The 12,730-nt window shown below is 42.0% G+C and overlaps 1 protein-coding gene across 1 annotated transcript in view; it reads left to right on the top strand.

The window, feature by feature from the left end:
• LOC139532072 (WW domain-containing adapter protein with coiled-coil-like) overlaps nucleotides 1-12,730 on the top strand; it is a 59,077-nt gene that overhangs the window by 9,796 nt on the left and 36,551 nt on the right. Inside the window, exons 4-5 of the mRNA XM_071329202.1 lie at nucleotides 457-551; nucleotides 9,217-9,332. Coding sequence (XP_071185303.1) covers nucleotides 457-551; nucleotides 9,217-9,332 — 211 coding nt within the window. The remainder of the gene's footprint in view (nucleotides 1-456; nucleotides 552-9,216; nucleotides 9,333-12,730) is intronic.

Consider the following 12,730-nt stretch of genomic DNA (forward strand, 5'->3'; position numbering starts at 1 on the left):
TGCAAATGAGAACTTGTTCTCAACTAGCCTACCTGGTTAAATAAAGGTGAAATAAAAAATAAATAAAAAAATTGGCAGATTCAGTTGTGCATTAACAATGTTTCATCAGTAACTTTTTTTTTGAGAAGTGGTTTACTTGTAAGGTGAATCTGCGTAATATTTATACCCCAAAATAAATACTGCAGTGCAGTTTTGATTCCAATTGAGGCACTGGTTTCTTCTTCTGATGGTAGTTGGATGCACTTATCAGTCAGCGATGATACTTATTAGGCCGATGTCTGGCTGACGTATGCTAAGCTTACCAAAAAAGTAAGGCTACCTTGAGACAATGTATTATCTTGAGTTTCTGTTACAGACTGAATTGGACAAATGGAAGGACTTTATTGTTCCAAATCTAGCAATTTGATACTTGCCTGTTGGTTGAATAAAAACCATCTACTTTTTTGTTCTTTCTAGGGACCAGTTATTCTCCACAGGAAAATTCACACAACCACAGCACCCATCATAGCAGCTCCAATTCACATTCGAACCCCAGCAAGACATCAGACGCAGTAAGTATATTACACGCTTACCACCTCTGTGTTGTTTGTTAAAGCATGGTGGACTGGACAATGTCCCAATCTCTCCTTTCCTCTGAAGTGTACACTTGTTCACTTCCCTGCGTGGATTTGAAAGGAAATTATTGGTTTTAAGAAATAAGCAGATGCCTACAATAGTCCAATGATTTGACATTTGTGGGAAGGAGTGTACAAGTGCACACGTTTCCCTTATCATTTGCTGAACATCTTCAATGTGCTAAATGCGTCAGTCTGTCTCTTTTGAGTGGGACTCTACAGCCAGACACTGGACCAGACCAGGGTTCGTATGTATCAAGCATTTTAGACAGGGTCCAACATAAACTATTGTATGCTGGCCTGTGGCCTGGGAATAACATGTTGGGCCAGTGGTTCTTGTCAGTCACTGGCTTGTCCAGGCCAGTAAATTCTCAGCACATTTTGCATTCCAGTTTGACATTTACCTGCTCTGTCACAGTCTGCCATCTGAAAACCATTGAAGACCACATGCTGAAAAGTCATACTATTTGTATTTGAGCAATATGATTGGGTGGTAAAGCACCACTCTCATAACTTCTTGTTCTCAAGCAGTACATTGCCAGGTGATGCGCCCACGAGCTGTGCAGAGCAAAAAGAAGCACTCATCAATACACCCGCTGATCTTATTTTATTTAGGTGAACATACTCGCAATAGGCTGGCTACTATTGATTGTTTGCAAAAAAGTGTATTGATATCTCTTTTGAAATGCAGATGTCTCTTTAAAGGGGCAACGTCTTATTCTTAAAATGTGACTCGTTTCAGGAAACTAGGCATATGTCGCGTGTCACTACTTCACAAGAGAGCCATTTGAGAGTCTATGTTATTAATCAAAATGTGTTTTTGGGCAGAAATGCCTTCTGGAACATGTGAACTTTCATGTGCCTTAACAGACTTGTATGCCATCTGTAAATACGATTGCAATTAAATTACGAGCCTAGTTGGTTTAGCCACAGAAAAAGGCAGCAACCTTCCTGATAGCCATGATTGGTTGAGATAATGAGTGGGCTGGACATGCTGAGAGAGGAGTTCAGATTGGTCTGCCATATAGCACGCTTCTGTCTATTTGAGCTGGTCAGTATATGTAGGTAATCCTGTCTAACGCGGCTTAAAAAAATATATATATGTATCACGTCAGTGTTGCTCTCCACTTTCTGGAGGACCGAGTTTTGAAATCAGTGGAATTCGAGTATGATGGCTAAGGAGATGGCGAAAACACCTGTCTCCGAATTACATCTTCAAACTAAGGGCAACCATGGCATCTGTGACAGGCAGAGGCGTCCATCCATGATAGTCTAGCTAGCGGCATTTTCCGATATTACACGTTTCTAATTTTGACAGTCGTTTTCATTTCAAGTTGGTGTACTGTTAGCTGGCTCTCAAGCTAACGTTACGTGTATGATATTATTTGTATCTCAGAGCTATTTGCTTTGCTAGTTATAGCCTAATGCTAGCTAGCTAACATTGAACCTGGTTGGTTAGCTACCTGCAGATTTATGCAGGGTAGTAACATTATGAGTTGCGATTATGGTTCATTGTTTACCTAGCTAGATACATGTTTCAACAAAAGACTCCAAGTAACCATTTCAATAGAATGTCAATACGTCAACTGTTGCTAGACATAGCCAGAGCAAATTTATCAGCTATCTACTCTGATTTCAGAGCACTCTCGTCTTAGTGTGCCAGAGCGCAGAATAACTGACGAATTTATGAACGGTCAACGCCCGTTGAATATGGCCAGTGTCAGTAAACGTTGGCAAGAAAGCGCAAATTGTTGCCAGCAGCACAGTTGCAATCACCAATGCTCTGGATAACATAAAAACAGCCTAACCAGCACTGCGAGGGCAAGTAAAATGGTCAGTGAACGGTTCTCTCACGTTAGCCAGTTAGCTTGAATTGCTTGACTGTTGTTTGGACAGAACGCTCGGCTCAACCCTTGAAGAGAGATGGTTGGGGCTAAAGCTTAAGAGGATGTGAACGATGCTGAATGGGTGTAGACAAAGAAGGGTTCTCCAGTAGTACTAGTAGTAGTACCAAAACATTCAAAGGGCATTTTCTCAAAAGTGAGGTTACAAGTTTATCAACTTTAAAAGCAGAATTACTTTCCCATTGTTCCTCAAATGCAGTGCATGATATACTATTTTGTAGCTCTGTCTCTGCTTTTATCCAATGTAAAAAACACCACTTCAAATTTTGCTACAAGACCAAATCAAGGCGGTCGGTCGCAAATGACATATTATACAAACAAAAATGAATGCTATTAATACAGTGCAATATTAAAGAATGAATTAATGTCTCAAATTGCTAAATTATATTAAAGGCTTTTTAGTACCTTAAACAAATGTAGCCTATTACTTGCTGAATATAGAGAAAGCATGCAAGCCTATAGGCAATGCATTTATAAACAACCCCATGTCCGGGTGAGTAGAAATTATTTTTGGGCCAGTAGAGTTTTGGCCAACTAGCCTGACCAGGCCATAGGACCACGCAGCCGCCATACCGCTCAGGAAGGAGACGCGTTCTGTCTCCTAGAGATGAACATACTTTGGTGCGAAAAGTGCAAATCAATCCCAGAATAACAGCGAAGGACCTTGTGAAGATGCTGGAGGAAAAAGGGGAGGCTTCCAAGCCGAAGAACACCTTCCCAACCGTGAAGAACGGGGGTGGCAGCATCATGTTGTGGGGGTGCTTTGCTGCAGGGGGGACTGGTGCACTTCAGAAAATAGATGACATCATGAGGATGGAAAATTGTGGATATATTGAAGCAACATCTCAAGACATCAGCCAGGAAGTTAAAGCTTGGTTGCAAATGGGTCTTCTAAATGGATAATGACCCCAAGCATACTTCCAAAGTTGTGGCAAAATGCCGTAAGGACAACAAAGTCAAGGTATTGGAGTGGCCATCACAAAGCCCTGACCTCAATCCTATAGCAAATTTGTGGGCTGAACTGAAAAAGCGTGTGCGAACAAGGAGGCCTACAAACCTGACTCGGTTACACCAGCTCTGTCAGGAGGAATGGGCCAAAATTCATCCAACTTATTGCGGGAAGCTTGTGGAAGGCTAACCAAAACATTTGACCCAAGTTAAACAATTTAAAGGCAATGCTACCAAATACTAATTGAGTGTATGTAAACTTCTGATCCACTGGGAATGTGATGAAAGAAATAAAAGCTGAAATAAATCATGCTCTACTATTCTGACATTTCACATTCTTAAAATAAAGTGGTGATCCTAACTGACCTAAAACAGGGAATTTTTACTTGGATTAAATATCAGGAATTGTGAAAAACTGAGTTTAAATGTATTTGGCTAACGTGTATGTAAACTTCAACTTTGACGACCCCCCTCCCCCCCAGGCACAAACATTGAGGGTTCATTGCAACCAACAGGCAGATTTTAGAAGCTGTGTTACCCATTACCACTGAATTTCTTAACTCTATTTATAGGAGATTACATGCACCGGCTTGTTAAAGCAATCTTGCTTGCAACCAAAAACTCACAAGAATAAACCACCAGGGCCCGGTTTCCATATAGCGATGGAACTTAGGCGTACGAGTTTTTTTTAACAATGCATCGTTCACTACAACTGGATGTTCTGGCGCCGCTCTGGAATGTAAGTTTTTCTTACATTTTGTCATACTATATATTTTTTATTTTCCCAGGAATAAATATGTTAAGAATTGTTCCTACGACGGCCGAAAAACTCCACGCGGAGAACTTTTACGTCGTTAGACCACGTGTCAGGGATGGGATCTATAGAAAAGCGGGGCTTATTAGGTTTACCCAATAACAATGCACTGAATCACAGATTACAAATCAAATATATTGAGGCAAAATTTCAGGCAGTGACTGCCTTTCGGCAAAATGGAACTCAATTGATTTAAATATGATAGGCTACATGGGCCTACATTTTCCAATCTTTTATTAATGCAGTCATCTCAGTTTTCATTTGAAGCATCTTTTTATCCTTCACTTATTCATAACAATTGCAAAGACTCTGTATTTGAAGTTGACTTCGTTCTGAAGTTATTGGCAATGTTTAGCGGAGATCTTTCAATAGTGGCGCAAAAGCATCTAACGACGCACTTAGCTGCTACGAGTGGTCTGACGCAGTCGATAAATAACGAGCGTTTTCAAGTGCAACTTTAGTATCGGTGGTTTTGGGAAACAGCTCAGCGATTTAACGATGTTCCTAAGAAGGTTCTAACGATGAACATGGCTGTAAAATGCTTTTAGGAAACCAGGCCTTGATCAGTTGATCTCTTGTTACTGTGTCAAGCGAGTTTGATACAGACAGCTGCGCGTCTAGGTTCTCCACTACCACCCCCATTGAAATATTGACCTATCAGGGGCATCAGAAACCACAAAGCTGCTCAATGTCAACATACTTATTAGGGTACAGCAATATAGTTGGCCTAAATATTTCGTTAAAATGTTTCACCTTAATGTTGAAACTGCCACGTCTTTTTGGGATATTACAACAACTGATCTAAGCACCTCGCCTCCGTTTCGTCCACAAAACAAGGACAATACATGAAAGTACTGGGGCGGATGGTTGCGCTATTACCCTAAATGCAGATTCCATCTTTAAATGGCAAAATATTATATACTCCGGGGAAAAAAAGGGAACGTCCTCTCTGTCAACTGTTTTATTTTCAGCAAACTTAACATGAGTAAATATTTGTATAAACAGAAGATTCAACAACTGAGACATAAACTGAAAAAGTTCCACAGACATGTGACTAACAGAAATTGAATAATGTGTCCCTGAACAAAGGGGGGTCAAAATCAAAAGTAATGGCCCTAGCCCTCACCCTCCGATCCAACAGGTCCCAGACGTGCTCAATGGGATTGAGGTCCGGGCTCTTCGCTGGCCATGGCTGGTGGCATTGTCATGCTGGAGGGTCATGTCAGGATGAGCCTGCAGGAGAAGAATACCACATGAAGGAGGAGGATGTCTTCCCTGTAACGCAAAGCTTTGAGATTGCCTGCAATGACAACAAGCTCAGTCCGATGATGCTGAGACACACCGCCCCAGACCATGATGGACCCTCCAAATCGATCCCGCTCCAGAGTACAGGCCTCGGTGTAACACTCATTCCTTTGACGATAAACGTGAATCTGACCATCACCCCTGGTGAGACAAAACGGTGACTCGTCAGTGAAGAGCACTTTTTGTCAGTCTTGTCTGGTCCAGCGACAATGGGTTTGTACCCATAGGCGACGCGGTTGCCGGTGATGTCTGGTGAGGACCTGCCTTACAACAGGCCTACAAGCCCTCAGTCCAGCCTCTCTCAGCCTGTTGCGGACAGTCTGAGCACTGATGGAAGGATTTTGCGTTCCTGGTGTAACTCGGGCAGTTGTTGTTGCCGTCCTGTACCTGTCCCGCAGGTGTGATGTTCGGATGTACCGATCCTGTGCGGGTGTCGTTACACATGGTCTGCCACTGCGAGAACGATCAGCTGTCCGTCCTGTCTCCCTGTAGCGCTGTTTTAGTCATCTCACAGTACGGACATTGGAATTTACCAATTTACCCCGGACATTGGAATTGCCCTGGCCACATCTGCGGTCTTCATGCCTCCTTGCAGCATGCCTTAGGCACGTTCACGCAGATGATCAGGGACCCTAGGCATCTTTCTTTTGGTGTTTTTCAGTGTCAGGACACTAAAGAGGCCTTTCTACTAAGTTTTCATAACTGTGACCTTAATTGCCTACCGTCGGTAAGCTGTTAGTGTCTTAATCATTCCACAGGTACATGTTCATTAATTGTTTATGGTTCATTGAACAAGCATTGGAAACGGTGTTTAAAGCCTTTACAATGATCTGTGAAGGTATTTGGATTTTATAGTTTATATGCCATTTGAAATAACTTTATTAGCCTACATTTACATTTGATAAATAAATATAGATTATTTAAATCTGACAATTGACTTGATTTCGTCACACATTTCAAATATGGACAGTCCAGGCATATTTTACCCCCGATCTTGATAAAAATGACCGTTTCAGACAATTATTTTAAAGACTTGTATTTGATTGATTAAATTGGAAACAAATAAAATAAGGGTAGCATTCACCAACATTAGTTTTCCATTCATACGTGTCGGGTAAATTGTCACCGTACATTTGCCTTGGTAAACGAGAAAATATTCTTTCAGTGGTACAGAATGATTGTCAAACGGATAGATAAATTGTCCTTTCGTCTGCTCAAAAAGTAGGACTTTGATAGCAAGCAGGACCAAGGTAACACCGATATCAAGTGAAGACCTACAGGGGGAAACAGTCTTATGCTTCTATCAGCTGCTAGGCTAATTCCTCTCCTACTTCCGTTTTCATTTAAAAGATGTTAAGTGTGTGTCAAGTGGCTGGCCTCTTCAGTCAGTAATGAGCTGTGAAGCTGCTGTCTTGGATGAATTCATTAACATTTCCCCCAAAAAACGGAACTTGAACACGGCCTTGCCTTGCTTTATTGTTGTCCATAGACCCTAGTCCCTAATTATTGGATGACATTGAACATAATTCTTTAGGTTATAATTCTGTTTGTCACTTGTCAAAAATAAAGATTAGCGAAATGCGTTTTATTTAACTTTATTATATTTAGTTGACTGTTACTATGCACACCATTACTCAACAGGCCTGTAAATACAACAGATTTGTATCTGTAGTCCCTGGGCAGGTGGTTTTCTGAATCAGGAAACATTATTGCCATGCTACCAATGTTGCAAGGAATTTGTCTTGGTTTTGTACATGGAAGCATCCACCTCAACATTCACAAAAACACCAATATTTTGAAATCTTGAGAAGCCTTGCTAGTTGTCAGTTGGGTTAGCCAGCATCCGTCCCTCCGTCTCATCTCCCAACCAGCCCTGATATCGGAGCCAAACCTTCATGTCCAGATAGACCCACACATCCTTTACATCTCACATTGCAAGCTCTTGCATCAGACCTAATCCCTCTCTTGTCTCTTGCTGCGGTATATTTTTTCCGCCTCAACTCTTGATGGGATAACATGCATCCTTGTATTTTCTCCTATCCTTACTTAATTGTCCCTTCTCATGCTCTTTCCTTTCCCGAATGTCGTCATCTTCTTGCCAAATGTCCCGTTCTCTCTCTCTCTCCCTTCTTACCGAAGATGTCCTCTTCTCTCCCACTCCCTCTTTACCTAAATGCCCCCTGCACCTCCTTCCTGTTCACTGTTCTCTCTCCCCCTTCTTACCTAAATGTCCTCCTCCCTCTCTACCCTACAGTTCCTTCATAAAGTATTCAAACTCCTTGACTTTTTCCACATTTTGTTACTCTGAATTTAAAATGGATTCCATTGAGACTTTGTCACTGGCCTAAACACAACACCATATGCACACAATTTTTTTTTATATATATGCACAAAAATATTATTTTGCTCAAATTTTGTGCACAGATCTGTTTACTCCCCTGTAAGTGATTATTTATTATTTGCTCAAATAATCCGTCCACCTGATGGGTGTGCCATATCAAGAAGCGTATTAAACAGCATGATCATTGCACAGTTGCACCTTGTGCTGAGGACAATAAAAGTTACTCCACAATACTAACCTAAATGACAGAGTGAAAAGAAGGAAGCCTGTACATAATATAATATTCCAAAACATGCCTGAGTACCACACTCCATATTTTTGGGATATAAAGAAACAGATTAGAGCTAAGCACAGGCAAAATCCTAGAGGAAAATCTGGTTATCTGCTGTCCAACAGACCCTGGGAGACAAATTCACCTTTCAGCAGGACAATAACCTAAAACACAGGGCCAAATATACAATGCTTACCAAGACTATATGCTGAATGTTCTGAGTGGCATCTATGGCAAGAGTTCAATGGCTGTCTAGCGACAACCAACTTGACAGAGCTTGAAGAATTGTTTTAATTCATGTGTAAATATAGTACAATCAAGGTGTGCCAAGCTCTTAGACTTACCCAGAAAGACTCTGCCATATGTGATTAACATTTCTTGACTCTGGTGTGAATACTTATGTGAATCAGATATTACTGTATTTCAATAAATTTGCTAAAACTTATAAAACATGATTTGTCTTTGTCATGGGGTATTGTGTGTAGATGGGTGCGAAATAAATGTTATCCATTTTGAATTCATGCTGTAACATAACAAAGTGGAATAAGTGAAGGGGTATGAATACTTTCTGAAGACATTGTAAATGCCCTCGGTCTGCTTGCTTGCGGCGGCACAATGCACCGAATGATGGCTTGCCATAGCTCTCTGTGGTTCATGACACCTGGTAGGTCCGCTGTTGTGAGACCAGTGTCTCGGCAGATTTTATTTATTTTATTTCACCTTTATTTAACCAGGTAGGCAAGTTGAGAACACGTTCTCATTTACAATTGCGACCTGGCCAAGATAAAGCAAAGCAGTTCGACACATACAATAACACATAGTTACACATGGAGTAAAACAAACATACAGTCAATAATACAGTGAAAAATAAGTCTATATACAATGTGAGCAATGCCAGCAGATGTTGGCATCCTGTGGTATTCCTGTCTCGGGAGGTCCTCAACATAAAATGTTCCCTTCTCCCTCACTAACCTTTTTCCTTTCTCCCTTACATAAATGTCCTCTTCCCTACTCCTCAGCCATATGAAGATAAAGATGACTGGTCAGAGCACATCAGTTCCTCTGGGAAGAAGTACTACTACAACTGCAGGACCGAGGTCTCACAGTGGGAGAAACCCAAAGAGTGGCTGGAGAGGTACGCATTATGCCATTTTCATTAACATAATACCGATTTCACACTACTGAGCCTAGTTGAGCTGACCTGTGCTGGCTGGCCTGGTTTTCTATTCATTTTTAAAATGCTTGTCTCTTCAGTCCTTGATGAGCTGTGAAACTGATGTTTGAATTCATAAACACCGCTTACCAAAAAACTGAGACTAAGATGGCTTTGCTTTGCTCTACCCTTGTCCTGATTTGTTATTGAATTAAATGTAACATAACAAGCCATATTGTTTGTAAGTTACCATATCCCCTTTGTAGGGCCTTAACAAATCCACATTTCGGAGAACGTGGACAGAATCTTGGAATACAGACATTTAAAACTGGTATTCAACAATATTCAAACATGTATTGAACTTAGGTTAGTAGGAAATCAACTACATTTGTTGAAATTATTAGAAAATGCATTCATAAGACATTAACAAAATGCATCAGTTTTTCATATATTTCTGGAACTTTCTGAAACCGCGTGTTGTACGATTAAGGCAGCCCCCCGCACCTCTCTGATTCAAGGGGGTTGGGTTAAATGCGGACGACACATTTCATTTGAATGCATTGTTGTACCACCGACTAGGTATCCACCTTTCCCTTTCTACATTTTGTGTAGCCGTTAGCGATGATGCTAATAATTATAAAAGTTCTGGTAGAGATGAAAAGGCTTTCCAAAAAACCTTCTCCAGTTAAATGTTAACTACAAAGTAGCCTTCTCGCGAACCAGGCTTCCCTGAAACAGGAAGCATGGCGAAGTTCCATGGCAGTAATCCTCTAAAGAGAGTTTGGAAACCTGGTGCATGCGCAGCCACCTCCTGTACTCCTCTTGTTCACCCATGAATGCGTGGCCACGCACGCCTCCAACTCAATCAAGTTTGCAGATGACACAACAGTAGGCTTATTACCAACAATGACGAGACTGCCTACAGGGAGGAGGTGAGGGCTCTGGGAGTGTGGTGCCAGGAAAATATCCTCACTCAACGTCAACAAAACAAGATGATTGTGGACTTCAGGAAACAGCAGAGGGAGCACCCCACCTATCCACATTGACGGGACCGCAGTGGAGAAGGTGGAATCCTTCAAGTTCTTTGGCGTACACATCACTGACAAACTGAAATGGTCCACCCACACAGTGTGGTGAAGAAGGTGCAACAGTGTCTCTTTAACCTCAGGAGGTTGAAGAAATTTGGCTTGGCACCTAAAACCCTAACAAACTTTTACAGATGCACAATTGAGAGCATCCTGTCGGGCTGTATCACCGCCTGGTATGGCAACTGCACCGCCTGCAACCGCAGGGCTCTCCAGAGGGTGGTGTGGTCTGCCCAACGCATCACCGGGGGCAAACTACCTGCCCTCCAGGACACCTACAGCACCCGATGTCACAGGAAGGCCGAAAAGATCAAGGACAACAACCAACCGAGCCACTGCCTGTTCACCCCGCTATCATCCAGAAGGCGAGGTCAGTACAGGTGCATCAAAGCTGGGACCGAGAGACAGAAGCTGTTTTTCAGTCTCAAGGCCATCAGACTGTTAAATAGCCATCACTAGCACGTTAGAGGCTGCTGCCTATATACATAGACTTGAAATTACTGGCCACTTTAATAATGTTTTACATATTTTGTATTTCTCATCTCGTATATACTGTATTCTATTCTACTGCTTATTAGTATATGCCGCTCTGACATTGCTTGTCCATATATTTATATTTTCTTAATTCCATTCCTTTACTTAGATTTGTGTGTATTGGGTATATGTTGTGAAATTGTTAGATATTACTCCACTGTTGGAGCTGGGAACTATCATTTCGCTACACCCGCAATAACAGCTGCTAAACACGTGTATGTGACCAATAACATTTTATTTTTATTTGATCAGTGACGCCTCGCAATCAAATGCATTGCTTTGGCGGAGCTCCAAAGTCGCTCACCAGATTAGTGCCTTAGGAGCAACCGTGCAAAAATTTATCAAATAAAATTAACATCTAATGCTAATCTCCAGGAAGCCTAATTGTCTCCTTATTTTCATGCTGTACTTGCATGACAAGGGTTGGATTTCCGCTAAACAATTTTATGTCCGCACTTACAAGGCATGTACAAACCTGGTATATGGTTTGCCTCATACTGAACATTGTCTACTGGTATCATTTTAAACTGAACATATAACACAACGTGTAAACAGTGTATGAATTTAGCTATTCTCTGCTTCAGATGAGATGCCCATAAGGCCAGTATTGCCATCATACTGTAGGCTTATGGGTGCATTGGCGATGCATGCCTTATGATAAGCTGCAAATAGATTCACATAGCTAATATACTGAGTGTGACAATGAAATAAAACAGATTGGAGTTCTACAACTACACAAAAAGGACATGTTCATTTGGGAATACAACAGACACATTAGACAGAACACCACCCCCTCTTGATTGTGATGTGATTCATCAACATGGACACTAGTTCATTTTTAATAATGGTTTAACACAATGCAAATAGTCCGGGTAGCAATTTGGTTACCTGTTCAGGAGTCTTATGGCTTGGGGTCAAAACTGTTGAGAAGCCTTTTTCTCCTAGACTTGGCACTCCGGTACCGCGTACCATGCGGTTGTAGAGAGAACAGTCTATGACTGGGGTGGCTGGGGTCTTTGACAATGTTTAGGGCCTTCCTCTGACACCGCCTGGTATAGAGGTCCTAGATGGTAGGTAGCTTAGCCCCAGTGATGTACTGGGCCGTACGCACTACCCTCTGTAGTGCCTTGCGGTTGGAGGCTGAGCAATTGCCGTACCAGGCAGTGATGCAACCGGTCAGGATGCTCTCAATGTTGCAGCTGTAGAACCTTTTGAGGATCACAGGACCCATGCCAAATCTTTTTAGTTTCCTGAGGGGGAATAGGCTTTGTTGTGCCCTCTTCACGACTGTTTTGGTGTGTTTGAACCATTCTAGTTTGTTGGTGATGTGGACACCAAGAAACTTGAAGCTCTCAACCGGCTCCACTACAGCCCTGTCGATGAGAATGGGGGAGTGCTCGGTTAGGTGAACAAAAACTCCAGACCAGTGGTGGCCAACCTTGTTCCAATGATCCCTGACCTACAGGGTGAGCATACTTCAATTCCTGCCCAGCAATAGCGCACTTGCCTATCAACTCATAAGGTTGAATCAGGTGTGTTATTGCTTGTCTGAAATAGAAGCCTGCACATCCAGCAGACCTCCAGCATGATTGGCCTGCTCCAATTGTTGTAGATTTTAACTATTTTTGTATACAACATTTGCTGACATAGGTAGGCCTACACATGTAACCCATGCCCTTAGTCTGTTGGGGCCTCTCCATCAGGCGTTGACAGCTTTCCATGTCTGAAGACAGAAAACATCACAGAAATCGGCTTCATAAT

Source organism: Salvelinus alpinus, chromosome 10, assembly GCF_045679555.1.
Source record: "Salvelinus alpinus chromosome 10, SLU_Salpinus.1, whole genome shotgun sequence".
NCBI classification, from domain to species: domain Eukaryota; kingdom Metazoa; phylum Chordata; class Actinopteri; order Salmoniformes; family Salmonidae; genus Salvelinus; species Salvelinus alpinus.